General features: G+C 48.4%; 1 protein-coding gene across 3 annotated transcripts in view; it reads left to right on the top strand.

Annotated features, from left to right (window-relative positions):
* Abhd5 (abhydrolase domain containing 5, lysophosphatidic acid acyltransferase) overlaps positions 1–13730 on the top strand; it is a 31585-nt gene extending 17855 nt beyond the window's left edge. For all 3 annotated transcript variants that reach the window (XM_075964071.1, XM_075964069.1, XM_075964070.1), the window contains 4 exons: positions 3159–3313; positions 6225–6336; positions 11025–11211; positions 11686–13730. In XM_075964071.1, coding sequence (XP_075820186.1) covers positions 3159–3313; positions 6225–6336; positions 11025–11211; positions 11686–11775 — 544 coding nt within the window. In that variant the 3' untranslated portion in view covers positions 11776–13730. The remainder of the gene's footprint in view (positions 1–3158; positions 3314–6224; positions 6337–11024; positions 11212–11685) is intronic.
* Positions 13731–17099: the final 3369 nt, after the last annotated feature.

The raw sequence follows: 17099 nt of genomic DNA, 5'->3' as shown, positions 1-17099 counted from the left end.
GAAGAGTGAAGCTCGCCAGTGCTGGTAACCAAGATATTTGCCTCTTCCTCTCAACTGTTCAGATCTCCCTTTGCAAAGAAGTATCTGTGTTACAGGTATTTGCTGCACACTAAGAAAGGCTGTGATGGACGCTTAGAAGGATGTACTGTAGTGCAAACTGCAGGAACGCAGAATTTGGAGGCCACTCTGGAGCACACAATGAGATCTCGTCTGAGAAAAGAAGCGGATAGGCACAAACTGGTAGAGAGCCGTCCCAGGTCACAACAGCACGCTAGAACTGTCTCCACCGGTGACAGATTGTGGACAATATTATCTTGAGCTCCTGCTGCTCTTGCCTGACTGCTTCCTGACAATGCAGACCTGGGCTGAGCAACTTCCTGGTTCCTCCTAAGAAGAAAATTTCTTGCACTTGACCTGGAGCTGAATGTGCTGAAATGTTTTCAGGTCCTCCCTTTCTCCCAGTGGTGTGGTGTCAACAGGAAATACCCTGGGCTCACCTCTGGTCTGAGAATGCTCCTTTGTGTAGACTGGAGTTCTTTCTGGTTATCTCGCTTGCTCCTTTCCTTGTTTCAAGGAAGCCCTGCAGATTTCCTGGTGCATCTTAGTTCTGGACTGCTTGTTCTGGTTGTGTCGTTCTAGCTGGGCGCTGACGGCATCTGTAAGACTCAGGTGTATAGAGTCATGTGCTCATTAGACAGATACCACTCCGCCCAGTGAGCTAGTGCAGGTGTGACCCATTGCTTTGCCCTTAGAGGTGTAAGCTGTTTATGGGCTGCAGACCGAAACTCTGCTGACCACCATCGAGAAGTGTGTCCTTTTGTTTCAGAACGGATGAGCTGTCCCTTTCTTCTCGCTCTTCCCATTCCTTGTTTTCCTGTAGTTGTTGAGGGAGGTATCTGCTAGGATGGCTCAGGTGTGCCATCTTTTCAGACTCATTCCTTACCCTACCTGTGAGCTGACAGACCTCTCAGGGTGGGGCCCATACTGTGGCTCATGTCTGTAATTTTGGCTCTCAGGAGTCAGAGAGGGAGGAGGAGCTTTACAAATCCGAGGCTGGTCCAGGCTACATAGCGTCTCCAAAAGGTAATACATAAAACAGAAATGTAAAAATCCTCCAGTTTATCCTCTGTGGGATACACTTTGCTAAGACAGCTTCTCTACTGGATACTTACCACAGCAGCCACCAAGGGCGATGCTTTGTGTGGTCTGTTGTATTCAAATGAAAAGCAAGGAAATTATTTTATGAGATCTTTTACATATAACTAAAGTGGATGCATCAAACTACATTTCTGATGTTGGAGGCTTTAAAACTTTATTTTTAAACTTTTTTTTTTTTGCTATAAGTGTTGTAAAGAATTTATGTGTGTGTGTGGGAGGGATAATGCTCATGCTGGTTGTATTTTTTAATTCCAAATAATACATCTTATCAAAAATAAAACAACACTTCTGGCCCTCTGTAATATCATAACCAGCAGCGGTATAATCCAGGGCCATCTGGGGACCACAACAGTCCACACCATGGAACAAAACAAAACGCGCAGGCCTTACTGAGAACTGCCACCTTTGCCACACTGGTCCTGAAGACAGGTCAATTTTACTGCCTTTCAGAAACAAGCAAATAAAGATTCTTCACCCTGGTTTATATACTTCGCACAATGTATTAAGCTGACATTTTCCAGAGGATATTTTGAAAAATATATTAAACAAGGCAAGCAGAGACAAATTCTTACCTAGAGCAAGGTGAGACTTTCCTCCTTGGAGCACAGTGGGGTGTTTGGATGAAGAGCTCATTTCTTTGTTTAGGAAGTTTGCCAGTAGTGAATACTGCCAGCTGCTTCCTGCCATGAATGCTTGCTGTTTTCATTAAGGTGGCCATTCCTTTAATTTTGCTCTCAATGCTGGCATGTCTCTCCCACTCTCTGAATTTAAAGGACCCTGCCATTTTGTTTTCAGAAAAAAATCTATTTTCAATCTTTTTCTCATACACTATTAAAAACTTAGACTTGAAAACACACTAGGTGTGCACAGCTGTCTGCGGCACATAGCTCCCTCCACATAGTTCCACCCACAAATAGATGCAGGGCTCTACAGTCGGGAGACAGTGTTTGCACTGACTGAAGGTTGGTAAATTACAATGCACTGTTCCACTGCTGTGGATGCTTCTGGAATGAAAGCCTGAAGGGGAGGGGCTGTCCTTGTGAGCACACTGGAGTGGGAAATGAGGTTCAGCCTTACTCTGCGCTAACAACCATTGCGTGCTGGTGCGTGCCCACTCTGCGTCTCCGCTTCCTTCCATCCGTGATGAGAGGTGAGACTGAGTTCTCTCTGTTCTCGGCGACTGCCCTCACACGTGCTGACAGAACACTAAAGCAGATTTCTATGTAAGAGATAAAACCACGTGGACAGTTTTCAGTGGCTCTGCCGCTGTTTGAGGTGTGGCTGGGGAGGCCGTCAGACACTGTCATCTGCTGGGGGTGGTCTGGCCACGGGGGACTGGTGGGTACAGTTGGAAACGTTCCTGTGTTGGGGGCTGTGCTTCAGGAAGTCTTTATGATAAAGAGAAGAAATCACACCTCTCACATGGTGGCAGTTCACAGTTCTCTTTCTTTATCAGGATAAGTTTCATAAGACAGAATTATACCTATTAATGTTGTAATGAGTCTATTTGTATGAAATTAAATGAAAAAGTTGTCTAGTAAAGAAGTTGTTTGGGGGAGAATTACAGCTAGTTTATTGTGTTGCCGTGGGTGGAGTGGACAGACGTGTTTCTTTTGCCACACTCGGATTCCCAAACGGGAATGTCTTTTGTGAGCCCAGGATGTATTATTGCCATGTTTGTGAGGAAATCCTGACTTGCCTTAAAATTTTAGAATTATTGTCCCATAAGAGATTAACCATTTCATGGGTGTAAAGCTGATCTCCCATCAGTTCTGCAGTGTCCTCTCCTTTTTCTCACCCCCCCCTTCTCCTTTCTTTTTAGGAGCGCAGTTATATGTTCTACTTTGGTATATATTTTGTTCAATATAAGCAAAGCCTTCCTTTTACCATGAGCTCCTCAAATCCTTCCCGTTTTAAGAGCTGACACAGTGGGTTAGCAGTCAGTCCTCCCTTTAGGGGATCACAAAATGAACTTTAACTTGTTTTTCTTTCCTCATCAGGGTTAGTCACCTCATTTTAGTAGAGCCGTGGGGTTTTCCTGAGCGACCAGACCTTGCTGATCAAGAGAGACCAATTCCAGTCTGGATCAGAGCCCTGGGAGCAGCCTTGACTCCCTTTAACCCCTTGGCCGGCCTCAGGATTGCAGGACCTTTTGGTGAGTGTTCCTGTCCTGGGAAACAGCCGTGTTTACAGATGGACAGTCGAGAGCGCCTGCTCCCCACTTAGGATTGGACGGGCCTCCTCCCATTAAAGCCGTTGTCAGCTCAGAGTGCCCCTAACGCTACAGAGCCCTTGTGTGCAGCTGGTCACGTGAGTCACTGTCCCTTCCTGTCATCATATGGTCTGGTTGCACACATCAGCTCAAAAAACTATCAAAATTCACACTATGATTTTTGTGAAGACCCGTTGCATCTCTCACAAACGGGGGACCGTCTGTGTTCCCTGGTTACCTTTGCTAGTCACAGTCACGGATAAATCAGGGCTCTCGCTTTTCCTGATTCTTCTGTAGTAAGGGTCAGGCTGGATAATGATGAGATGAAGCCCATCACTTTCCTTTTATATTGTAACACATTACAAGTAGGTAGCAAAGCAGAGACAGGGAAACACTGGAGATAAGGTAGGTCGGTCTCAGCACCCTAAAACCCGAGCAGATGCTGTGTGGGGTACGGGCAGGAGTGAAGCACGATCACCTCTGTGGTCATTTGAGAGGCCGTGGCTGCCCGTGAGAAGCCAGCAGTAGAGGCCGTGGCTTCTCCCTCTGTGGTCATTTGAGAGGCTGTGGCTGCCAGTGAGGAGCCAGCAGTAGAGGCCGTGGAGCTGATCGGTCACCACAACTCAGGTCTCTCCTTCCCCCCCTCCTGTCCATGTGATGAAAGGTGACATGATCCTTTGCGTGAACGTTCTGGGGACTCCTGATTATTTACTTTGAGTATTGGTGTTTAGACTCTCCCTCCAACATCTTAGGCGATAGCCACAAAAACGTCCTTCCCTTATTGACTCAGATGATGGCGATCTGAGCCCCTACTCTGCCCCCTTACAATTTGTGTAAGTTGGGAGTGCTTTTAGCAATAAATAACTGAATATCTGATAAATGGCTTAAACCATGAGCCCTTTTATGAATTTTTCCCAACGCTCAGTCTGGGTTGAGTGGCTCTAGCACTTTCTAGCTTCTGTGATGCTGTGCTTGTTCCCGTGCCTCCGATGATGACATCAACCCGAGACAGGGTTCCACTGTGTAGCCCACCTGGCCTGGAACCGAAAATGCAGATCAAGCCGACCTCAAATTCACAGAGATCACCTGTCTCTGTCTCCCAAGTGGGGGGACTAAAGGTGTGCCCTACCATCCTAGCCTGTGTCTGTGATCCTTTTAACAATCTTCTATGTTTCTGTGTGCATGGTGCACTTATGTACACCATGTGTATACCTGGTGTCCTAGGAGGCCTGGAGACTGCATCAGATCCCCCGGAACTGGAGTTGCAGATGGTTGTGAGCCACCACGTGGGTGCTGGGAGCTGAACTCTGTGCTGCCTACTGCTGAGCCATATCATAGTCTCATATCTGTGTCTGGGGTTCTCTCCCCTCCCCCATTGTTATCCAGTGACCCCATGACACAAAGCCTCACTCATAGAGCAGCTCCTGGAACAGTGAAGGGGGCTCCCAGGTCGCCCCTTCGCTCTCTGCGCACAGAGCAGGGAAGGCAGCCTTCCTTAGCCATCACTACCTAAATCAGTACTAGGAAAGGAAGCCGCATTCTATTAGCAGGAAAGGGAGGGAGACATGGGAAGGTAGATACAGGTATGGAGTGACCACTGTCTGGCTGCTAGGTTCTGCCCCCTTCTTTCCAGTCCTGGAAACCTCCTTGCCCGTTGGGTGAGAATGGTTGAGTAAAGGAGTCGTAAGAGGCCACAGGGTTGAGCTGGCGAGCACGGCACACTTATCACACTTCTCTGGGGCTCATTCACTCAGGGTCACCCTTGTCCAGGGCTTGCTCAGGTGTGATTTGTTCTCCCTCCAGTCCTCAGTCTCTCTTGAAAAATGCCTTTCTGGCTATCTGGCCATCCTTTGATAAGCTCCTTGGGTTCTCATGAAATGTTAGCAGATTGCAGGGCATCACAGGCATAAAATAACAATTATGGGGAAAGAAAAGTGGGAAAAGTAATTAAAAGACTTCTTAGTGAATTTCCACATCACCAACCAAATACTTGAGCAAAACAGAGGGCGGAAAATTTACATTAATCCAGTTTCAGGGGCATTCGGATCCTCATAACTGGGAAGGAATACACATCGTGGTGGAGGCTGTTCATAGCCTTCATACCAGGAAGCATCCATCCCAGTGGCTGGTTTCCACCAGCTCAGCCCCACCTCCTCAGTACTCTGTCGCCTCCCAAAACAAGGCCACCAGGGCCTGTGAGGAATGTTCAAGGTTCAAACCCCAGCAGGCAGTGAAGGGTGAGGGAAGACGGGAGGCGGGGAGTGAGGAGCCAGTTCTGTCTTCTGCTCCTGCCTGTGCTCGGGCATGGCCGAGGTGGCACAGAAGAGGGAGAGAAGAGCCGTGTTGCTAGTATAAAGAGCAGCGAGGAATTCAGCAGAGAACAACCACAGCTATGCCAATGAGAGGCCTCTGCTCTGCCTTCTGTTCTCCTGGAGGCCTTGTGCTGTCAGCACGACCGGGATCCTGGTGTCCCAGAATTATATACAATAGTTTGCTTGTTTAGACTCTAACATAGTCTTATTATGTTATTGTGGAGGGAAAGAATACAAGCCAATAATGTGATTTTACATGTCGGTTACTCTGCTCAGTGGCCTCACTTGGAAATACATTCTGCAGAAAGAAGTCCTAGGAGCCCAGTGTATTTGGAGCTCCTACAGCGCAGCTGCGGTCAGTCTCCAGGTCCTCGGGGACTTAGCGTCTTCCAGGATGTATGCTTTGTTCCAACCTAAGGTGTATATTTAAGAACATGAGTAGATGTGTGTACATTAGCACTTACATTATAAACAAACACACTTTTATGCTGTGAGTAAGTTAATAACGTAGTAGATGTGTGTTTCTATTTTCTGTCGAATAGGGTTAAGTCTAGTGCAGCGCTTAAGGCCCGATTTCAAGCGGAAGTACGCGTCCATGTTTGAGGACGACACCGTGACCGAGTACATCTATCACTGTAACGTGCAGACCCCGAGGTAAGGCTCAGACTCTGACTGTTCCCTCATCTTCATTCCTTCCTTGAAAATTCTATACTGTCATAGTTACCTCTCCCACACTCGTCTCAGAATTATCCCCGTTCCCTGCTTAACCAGCTTTGTGTCCTCTTTTTTTCTTAAACCCACCAAATAAAGTTGGTGCTGCTCGTATATTCTTGGGTGAGTGACCCTCTGCTAGAGGGTGGCTGGCCTATGGGGAACACACCTTAAAGAAAACAGGTCTCCCCTCCCAGTAGCCGTCAGTTGCCAATAGCTCCTACCCCAGAGGTAGATCTCCCTCCTCCCGCTCCAAGCTGGAATTTTTGTGTTGTTTGAGCTTGTGTAGGTCTTGTAAATTCTGTTACAGCTGCCGTCAGTTCCTGTGTGTGTGTGTGTGTGTGTGTGTGTGTGTGTGTGTGCTGTCACAGCTGCCGTCAGCTCCTGTGTGTGTGTGTGTGTGTGTGTGTGTGTGTGTGCTGTCACAGCGGCCGTCAGCTCCTGTGTGTGTGTGTGTCTGTGTGTGTGTGCTGTCACAGCTGCCGTCAGCTCCTGTGTGTGTGTGTGTGTGTGTGTGTGTGTGTGTGCTGTCAGCTCCTGTGTGTGTGTGTGTGTGTGCTGTCACAGCTGCCGTCAGCTCCTGTGTGTGTGTGTGTGTGTGTGTGTGCTGTCACAGCTGCCGTCAGCTCCTGTGTGTGTGTGTGTGTGTGTGTGTGTGTGCTGTCACAGCTGCCGTCAGCTCCTGTGTGTGTGTGTGTGTGTGTGTGTGTGTGCTGTCACAGCTGCCGTCAGCTCCTGTGTGTGTGTGTGTGTGTGTGTGCTGTCACAGCTGCCGTCAGCTCCTGTGTGTGTGTGTGTGTGTGTGCTGTCACAGCTGCCGTCAGCTCCTGTGTGTGTGTGTGTGTGTGTGTGTGTGCTGTCACAGCTGCCGTCAGCTCCTGTGTGTGTGTGTGTGTGTGTGTGTGTGTGCTGTCACAGCTGCCGTCAGCTCCTGTGTGTGTGTGTGTGTGTGTGTGTGTGTGTGTGTGCTGTCACAGCTGCCGTCAGCTCCTGTGTGTGTGTGTGTGTGTGTGTGTGTGCTGTCACAGCTGCCGTCAGCTCCTGTGTGTGTGTGTGTGTGTGTGCTGTCACAGCTGCCGTCAGCTCCTGTGTGTGTGTGTGTGTGTGTGTGTGTGTGCTGTCACAGCTGCCGTCAGCTCCTGTGTGTGTGTGTGTGTGTGTGTGTGTGTGCTGTCACAGCTGCCGTCAGCTCCTGTGTGTGTGTGTGTGTGTGTGTGTGTGTGTGTGTGCTGTCACAGCTGCCGTCAGCTCCTGTGTGTGTGTGTGTGTGTGTGTGTGTGTGCTGTCACAGCTGCCGTCAGCTCCTGTGTGTGTGTGTGTGTGTGTGTGTGTGTGCTGTCACAGCTGCCGTCAGCTCCTGTGTGTGTGTGTGTGTGTGTGTGTGCTGTCACAGCTGCCGTCAGCTCCTGTGTGTGTGTGTGTGTGTGTGTGTGTGTGTGTGTGCTGTCACAGCTGCCGTCAGCTCCTGTGTGTGTGTGTGTGTGTGTGTGTGTGTGCTGTCACAGCTGCCGTCAGCTCCTGTGTGTGTGTGTGTGTGTGTGTGTGTGTGTGCTGTCACAGCTGCCGTCAGCTCCTGTGTGTGTGTGTGTGTGTGTGTGTGCTGTCACAGCTGCCGTCAGCTCCTGTGTGTGTGTGTGTGTGTGTGTGTGTGTGTGTGTGTGCTGTCACAGCTGCCGTCAGCTCCTGTGTGTGTGTGTGTGTGTGTGTGTGTGTGTGTGTGTGCTGTCACAGCTGCCGTCAGCTCCTGTGTGTGTGTGTGTGTGTGTGTGTGTGTGTGTGTGTGCTGTCACAGCTGCCGTCAGCTCCTGTGTGTGTGTGTGTGTGTGTGTGTGTGTGCTGTCACAGCTGCCGTCAGCTCCTGTGTGTGTGTGTGTGTGTGTGCTGTCACAGCTGCCGTCAGCTCCTGTGTGTGTGTGTGTGTGTGTGTGTGTGCTGTCACAGCTGCCGTCAGCTCCTGTGTGTGTGTGTGTGTGTGTGTGTGTGTGCTGTCACAGCTGCCGTCAGCTCCTGTGTGTGTGTGTGTGTGTGTGTGTGCTGTCACAGCTGCCGTCAGCTCCTGTGTGTGTGTGTGTGTGTGTGTGTGTGCTGTCACAGCTGCCGTCAGCTCCTGTGTGTGTGTGTGTGTGTGTGTGTGTGTGTGCTGTCACAGCTGCCGTCAGCTCCTGTGTGTGTGTGTGTGTGTGTGTGTGTGTGCTGTCACAGCTGCCGTCAGCTCCTGTGTGTGTGTGTGTGTGTGTGTGTGTGTGTGTGCTGTCACAGCTGCCGTCAGCTCCTGTGTGCAGCTCTTCTGCCGTGTCTAGAAAACTGTTATTCTAAACTTACTGTTCGTGCTTCAAAGTTTTGTTTTTATAAATATGTGTTTATTGGCAGTTAAGTCAAATATATTTTAAAAGACATATTTCTGACACATAATTCTCCGTCTATTCATGAAGTGGCTATAGTGTAAGCATTGTGTATTGTAAATAAATGGGCATTGCAAATAAAATACACTTCCTTCCCCTCAAAGAGTATGGCCAATTCTAGGATGGCTTAGGTTTAGGAATCTCAAAGAAGAGGTCTAGGTTGACAGACAAAAGAATTTCACTTCAAGCTTATTTCCCAAACTGAATGTGAAGGCTCCATACACAGGAGGTGCCCAGTTTAACAGAGGCAGTGGCCTGCAGAGGTCAGAGGCCGTGGCCCGCAGAGGTCAGAGGCCGTGGTCTGCAGAGGTCAGAGGCATGGTCTGCAGAGGTCAGAGGCCGTGGCCTGCAGAGGTCAGAGGCCGTGGTCTGCAGAGGTCAGAGGCCGTGGTCTGCAGAGGTCAGAGGCCGTGGTCTGCAGAGGTCAGAGGCCGTGGTCTGCAGAGGTCAGAGGCCTGGTCTGCAGAGGTCAGAGGCCGTGACCTGCAGAGGTCAGAGGCCGTGGTCTGCAGAGGTCAGAGGCCGTGACCTGCAGATGTCAGAGGCTGTGGTCTGCAGAGGTCAGAGGCCGTGGTCTGCAGAGGTCAGAGGCCGTGCTCTGCAGAGGTCAGAGGCCGTGGTCTGCAGAGGTCAGAGGCCGTGCTCTGCAGAGGTCAGAGGCCGTGGTCTGCAGAGGTCAGAGGCCGTGGTCTGCAGAGGTCAGAGGCATGGTCTGCAGAGGTCAGAGGCATGGTCTGCAGAGGTCAGAGGCCGTGGTCTGCAGAGGTCAGAGGCCGTGGTCTGCAGAGGTCAGAGGCCGTGGTCTGCAGAGGTCAGAGGCATGGTCTGCAGAGGTCAGAGGCTGTGGCCTGCAGAGGTCAGAGGCATGGTCTGCAGAGGTCAGAGGCATGGTCTGCAGAGGTCAGAGGCCGTGGTCTGCAGAGGTCAGAGGCCGTGGTCTGCAGAGGCCAGAGGCCGTGGTCTGCAGAGGTCAGAGGCATGGTCTGCAGAGGCCAGAGGCCGTGGTCTGCAGAGGTCAGAGGCATGGTCTGCAGAGGTCAGAGGCCGTGGTCTGCAGAGGTCAGAGGCCGTGGTCTGCAGAGGTCAGAGGCCGTGGTCTGCAGAGGTCAGAGGCCGTGGCCTGCAGAGGTCAGAGGCATGGTCTGCAGAGGCACTTCTAGAGTCTGGCAGGCTTGTACAGGTGACAGACTGGGCAGCACTTTTCGGTTCACTTGGCAGTTCCCACGCCCTTATTGGGCATCTCCTGATGTCTGCACATCAGTGTGAGCAGCCCAGCTCCACTGGGTGAGGACAGAAAGGGTGAGTGGGGCAGCCTTCTGCTTGCTAACTTAGGACTAGAGGGGAAGACAATACTCAAACAAGCACAGGGAAGCCAGAAAAAGCAAGGGGAACAAACACGTGATTTTCTAAAACAGGGCTTTTGAGCACCAGGTGCAAGGTATCTGTAGAAAGCAAACTCTGAAGATGTGGAGTACTGGGAGGAGCCTCCAGAAGGGGCTTCCAGTTCTGAGGGTCCTGGTACATCAGCAGTGTGGTCCCTGCTGGGCATAGGGCAGGGCGTGGAGTTCAAGACATTTTGGCTTCACAGCCTGGGGTACAAGCAAACACAATGGCTCCAGAGCTCAGGTGAAGGCTCTGACCTGACTCTCCAGTTCTGGGCTGCATCAGTGACAAAGGCTGGAGACAATCCTAGTCTGCTGCATAGGCCAGGGCTGGATGCTGTAAGGCAGGGCTGGACGCTGTAAGGCAGGGCTGGACGCTGTAAGGCAGGGCTGGCAGACCTGAGGCCAGGCCAAGAGGCCCACACAGCACCACTCCCCATGGAAACCTTTGGTGGGCGGGGCTGCATCAGTGTGGGTTAAAGCAGTTAGATTCTCAGTCAGTAGAGGAGCTGGAGGCTGCTGAGTCTAAGACATGGGCAGTTTTGTGACTGGCTGGCCTGTCTGTCCCTAGGTCTCTGTTGTCTCCGACTTGCTCAGCAGTCCAGGGACTTCTCCAGAGCATCTGTTACTCCAGCTTCAGCTTCTTATTTTGAATTAGCTACGTCATACAGCAGCTTCGTTTATCTAATAGCAGTAATGAAGGATGTCCCCTTACATTATCTAGTAAATTGTTCAAAAGTTTAAGTAAACATTTCTCTTAAATGCTGGGAGGCCAAGCGTAAGTGTGTTTTAACTGGTGGGACTGTAGTGCAGACTCACTCCCAAGGTCATGCTTCTCTCTCCACAGTGGTGAGACCGCTTTCAAAAACATGACAATTCCCTATGGGTGGGCGAAACGGCCAATGCTTCAGCGGATAGGAGACTTGCATCCTGACATTCCAGTTTCTGTGATCTTTGGCGCCCGATCCTGCATAGATGGCAACTCTGGTACCAGCATCCAGTCCCTGCGACCGAAGTCCTATGTGAAGACAATAGTGAGTATGGAGCCATTGTTTCCTTTCAGAGTGAAGTGTGACTCATTAACTCCATGCGTCTGGGCTCCACTCACAGCCCCGTTCAGAGACCTGATGTCGCAGGGATGCGGGCGGCTTTCAGTCATGCACACTTTTATGTCCCATAGAGAATCACCTTTCTGAGGACCTTCCCAGGCTCTGCGGAGACACTGAACGACTGGTTCATAGGCTCCCACCCATCTCCCAACGCAGTACACACAGCTGAATCGTTTAGCCCGGCAGCTGAGAGTGTCTTTGTGTTAGCACTTGTGTGGTGGAGTTACTAAGATTCAGGAGATTTTCCTGTTTATCCCAAAGCCTCCAGATGGAAATCCTCAGTACTTCGTGGGGGAGTCTCTCTTATCTTTTTAAGACTCAAGGCTCTTGTTTCTGAGCAATGTTGCTTACCCCCTGCTGTGCCTCACTTCCCTGGTCACACCTCTCTTCCTTTCCCAGGCTATCCTGGGGGCGGGCCATTACGTGTATGCAGATCAACCAGAAGAGTTCAACCAGAAAGTCAAGGAGATCTGCCACTTGGTAGACTGAGCCCACGGAGCTGTGGGAGTCCCTGCGACTGACGCCCCTCTTGAGCAATACCCTACACCCACGGAAGAGCAGAACTCAAGAACCAGGCCGCCCCTCGGCTGGACTCTGCACTGTTGTCTTATGAAGTCACTTCCACGTTTAAGCCAATTAGTGCCTTCTAGAAGGACGGCTTTCCTTTCCCCTACACAAAATGGAAGTACACAAAAGTCTTCCACTTTAATCGTAGCCTTAAATAAAGGTTATTTGTCCTTCTGATGTACTGAAAAATTGTGGTTTTTCAGCTGAGACTTTTCTCATTTTTACCTAACTTTGCTAATTAGGTGCTTGTCATATTGCAGCCTATATGCCAATGTAGGTCACTTCTGCGTCTGTTACGTTAAATACTGTGACATGCACTTTATTTTGTTTGCATGTATTTACCGTCTCTAAGAACTAGCATCGTTAATCCAAGTGTTTTTAAGTAAAAACTTTTCAATTTAGAATACTTCATTTTTGAAATGGAGTTTAGAATATTTCATTTTGAAATGGAATAAAAAGATAAGTTTTGATTAAAAAGATGGAAGTGGATTGCTAGCGTTAACTCTTCTGTTTTTCTGTTGGATGCTTAAGGCTGCAAAGCTGTGGTCGGCGTTTTCTGTGTGCTCCATGGAGACACAGGCTGCAGCAGCACAGTTCCTTAGAGCCTTCTGTGTGTGATCTAGGCTTACGGTTCTATGAAAATATTACATACACACTCAGTAATTCAAGTACTGAGAAGCCTGAACCCAAAGCCTTCCCCCTTTCTTCCCGGGCATGCTGTTCTTTTCCAGGATCCAGGATATAGCGAATGAACAGGTTTCCTCAGTTACAGGGATATTAGGGCTGTGACCTCCCAGTAAACCAAGGCATACTGTGTTTTCACGAACAGCTAACTTAGACGGTGCTTAAACTGAATTACAATTTTACCACTGACATCTAAAAATAGGTGGTGCTGTTATGTCTCATGGCACCAGAAATGAGCTAGAACTTGTGTTTATTTTTTATTGAATATTATGTTAATCTAATTTATATACTTGAATCAGGATTATAAAAATCTATAATGTTGTTTGAACTGTTTGGCAGAAATCACCGTTGCATTTATAACTTCCTCACAGTTTTAAAGCAACAGAAACCATGAAAAGCTCCGCGTGGTCGCTGGGCGCTAGGAAAGCCCCGTGTGCAGAGGACACTGAGGATTGTCACCAGCCTCCTTTGTCCAGAGAAACGCAGGTCCCAAACTGAGGACCGGACAAGCACAAATTATAGCTTCGTGGTTTGGGCTACTGCATTTTTAGTAGCTAATTAGGAGATTTTTTGGAAAATATAAGATCATATCACAGTTAATTAACTGCCCAAAAGATAAACTGTCCTTTGCCATCTCCCGTACCTGGAGGAGAACACGTCAATCATACTAGAGCAGGGGAAGCAGCTCCCTCTTTTTCTGACTGGTTAAAGGAACTAGTTAGTACAAGAAGCTAACATGAGACCAGAAGTCTCTCCACCATGAGAGTAAACATAGCCTTTCCTTTGTAGTTCGTGATTTGGATGGCCAAGTTCAACCTCGAGGGTGGTACAAAATCAGGGCAGTACTTTTGTCTGATGCCCCCCAGTCTCAGTCTCTGCCAGCTGACGGAGAAAGTTTCTACACGAGAAACAGGTCCACCCAAACGTCAAGGGAAGCTGACCTTCCTACTGACTGCTTTGCTTTATTGGAAACATGTCATGATACTTCTTAAAAGCTAAACTTCTCTTGGTAAATGTAATTTTGTAAAGATTAAAAGCAGAGACATTTATAAATAGTTGAGAGTTCTTGAGAATACAGTGGTTGCTAAATGTTTTTCTTATAAAAGGCCTCTTAACTCTGTTTGATCTTTGCTGAGTTATTTGTACCTTTGCCTTATTTTACAGAATAAACCTGACAGTTTGAGCACCTTGGGGGAGCTGTGTGTTTTTTTGACTCTTTGCCGTGGGCCCGTCTGTTAAGAGTGGTTACGATAGGACCATGATCCAGCGAGTGTCCCATCAGCCCTGTGGTTCCCAGGACTGGCTGCCCTGTGCCGTGCCGGTTCTGTGACCGCCATACACAGCTCACTCATGTTCATGCAGGTCCTCGAAATACGTCCCCACTCCCTTCATTGTAGAGGTCACTGTGCAGCATAGAACTCTGATTAAACAGACATGCCAGGTCCCAACCGTGTACTTGTAGCAAGTACAGGAAATAAGAGCCCCGGAGGGGAGCAGTGGGGAAGGTAGGGTCACAGCTGCAAACAGTGGGCCCGCATCTCACTGGTGTGGACAGTCATGCGAAAATTACAACAGAATCCGTTCTTCTTGTGCACAGGGATAAAGTCGCAATGGATCGATGACCCAATTAGAGGAGTAATAGCTTCTGAGCACTGTAAAATTAAAAGCCTGGGACCAAACGCGGTCAGTTCAGCCATAACATGACTATTGTATTAATTTCCCCATTGCTGAGACAAAATATGGGACGGAAGTGGTTGGGAGAAGAAGAAATTATTTCATCTCAGCTTTGTAGAGGGCAAGGCGTGTCAGAATTCAGGGTGGTGGGGCGGCAGGCTGCTTGTTCTTACCTCACTGACCAACCAGGAAGCTCAGGCAGGGCTCAGAGCCGGCTCTCATCCATCTGCCCCTACAGCCAAAAGCTTGCGTGACCTAAACCAGCTACCAGCTGAGAACCAAGCCATATCTGTATCAGTAACAGTCATGCACAGGACTGTTATACAGTCTTATGAATGAGGTTGATGTATAAGTGGCTATATAGAAAATTCTAAAACATTAAACTTTGAAAGCCAGAAAAAAAATGCAGAATATTCATTCCATGTATATGTATGCAGGCCCACAAAAATATGTGCCTGCACAGAAAAGCGTGTGTCTGAAGTTTCTGAAAGTTATGCTCAACACACATATGCTCATAGATATGTATGGACAGTTTTTGGGAGAGGAATGTGTACTTGAGTTTGTTAACAGTGGTTAGCTTTGAAGAGGGATGCTTCTGTTTATGAAGATATATAAACTCTGGAGCCTTGTACATCCATTATGTTTTAATAAAAGCCACATAAAAATACAGGGAAGAAATCTTGGTTGCTATAAATCACCTAAGAAAGTAACTCCAGGGTTTTACTGGCTGTGCTCATTTCTGTATGGCCATGTAGATCCATATTTGGGCCAAGGGTCAGATTCAATGTGTGGAAGGCTGTATGCCAGTTGTTAAAACTTGAGCTGTGAAGTCATAACTTGTAAGCACAGAAAACTTTGTGGTTTTGAAACAGGATCTTGCTGTGTCCCCCAGGCTAGCCTCAAACTCATGAGTCCTCTGCCTCCCAACTGTTGGAACTGCAAGCTTGTGCTAACACACCTGACCCACTTTCCTGGCTTATTTGTTGAGAGGTTCCTGGCACTGGGATGCACATTTATTTATTCAGCGGGATGTAGTTCACTTTAAGTAGAGTGTTTGCCCAACGAGGGCTTCATCTCCAGCATTAATGGCACCTGCCAATAATCCCGCACTCAGAAGCTGGTGCAAGGAGGGTCAGAAATTCAAGGTCGTTCTTAGCCACAGAGTAAGTCTGAGATCAGCCGTGGCTGTGTGAGACTGTGTCTCAGAAAAACAAAAAGCCTCATTTCTCTACTCATTCCGTGTTTGCTATCATCTCTCTCATGCTTTTTTCCCTAAAAATTATCCTTAAAAGTTTTTTAAAATGTTATATTAATTCAGAACTGGCTGAATTTATTTGCCTGGTTACAGGCAATGGTCTGGCTTTATGATCACTTTGAATTTTAAATTTGAGAGCTAAGCTAATTAAGGACTTCCTTATCAATTTTTTTCTAAGTGATTTAGGTAAGTTTTATTACAACACATTTTTAATCCTTAAAGACTCGTGCATTCACTCAGGGCTTAAAATGATTCCATGAAGCCAGACAGTGGTGGCACAGGCCTTTAATCCCAACACTTGAGAGGCAGGTGGATCTCTGTGATTTCAGGGCCAACCTGGTCTACAAAGAGAGTTCCTGGATAGCCAGGGCTACACAGAGAAACCCTGTGTCAAAAAAACAACAAAAAATGTTTCCCCGAAGTGCCTGTTAATTAAAGATTTGGAATAAATCAGGCCTTCCTTTTCCTTTATACTGCATTCAGTTAAGAAGGAAGAATCCCTTGGCTGACATTGTCTGATCCTGGACTTTGTGGAGATGGGTGTGAAAAGCCAATGAAGAAACCTGTTTTCTTCCACGGCAGAGTTAGGAAGGCGTTAGTCATGGCAGGGTAGGGATTGTGCCCTACACAGAGCACCACAGTTTACAGCGTATCGTTAGCTTGTTTGCCAGTTTAGAAAATACAGCAACAAAAACAACTGGGTGTAGAGTCTAGGATGCCAGATGCAGTTGGACGCCAGCGATGATGGGTCTCTCTTTTCCCTGAGTTGCAGGAAGGGACACAAAAGGAGATTACCCAGGCACCACCCAGGAACAGACCATCCAAAGGAAATGCCTAACGTTCCAACCATTGTAGATTGGATCACCTGCCAGCACACATCCACCAGGACACCTCTAGACAAATGTCAGCCAATCAGGGGTCCTGAATCTTAGAAATCCCTCACCCCCACCTTTACTACTATAAAAACCCAACCCCAACTGAGCTCAGGGTCTCCGATCATTCTAATAGGTTGGACACACAGAGAGTCCGAGTTTGCAAACTCATGTAGAATAAAAGCTCTTTGTTTTTATGTATGGGACTTGGTCTCCTTGTTGGTTTTGGGGGAACTTCACAGACACCAATGACTAAAGGTATTTCCCTCCCTGGTACTAACCTGCTTAATGCATTTCTGCTAACTATAAAATCCCAGCAGATCTTCCACAGATAACTGTTCAAATGATGGTGCTGGGTTTTTGTTGTTGTTGTTTTGGTGGGGTGCGGGGCATTGAGGCTAGGGCATGTGGAGAGTGAAGAGAAGCCAGGACAACGTGGAAGGGCTGCATTCCGGTGAGATAACCAGGGGTGGGGGAGGGGAGGCACGGATGACAAGACTGTCTTCCCTCTGTGGGGCCCCTCCCTGATGGAGGAGGGTCATTAGTCTATCTGTTGCTTTCATTGGTTAATTAATAAAGAAAGCTGCTTGGACTGATAGGGCAGAATTTAGATAGGTGGAGTAGACCAAACAGAATGCTGGGAAGAAGGGAAGTGAGGCAGTCGCTATAGCTCTCCTCTTCAAGATGGACGCAGGTTAAGATCCTTCCTGGGAAGCCACCATCTCGTGGTGCTACACAGATTAATAGAAATGGGTTAATCA

Source organism: Microtus pennsylvanicus, chromosome 3, assembly GCF_037038515.1.
Source record: "Microtus pennsylvanicus isolate mMicPen1 chromosome 3, mMicPen1.hap1, whole genome shotgun sequence".
Classification (NCBI taxonomy): domain Eukaryota; kingdom Metazoa; phylum Chordata; class Mammalia; order Rodentia; family Cricetidae; genus Microtus; species Microtus pennsylvanicus.
This window is presented reverse-complemented; position numbering and strand designations above follow the sequence as displayed.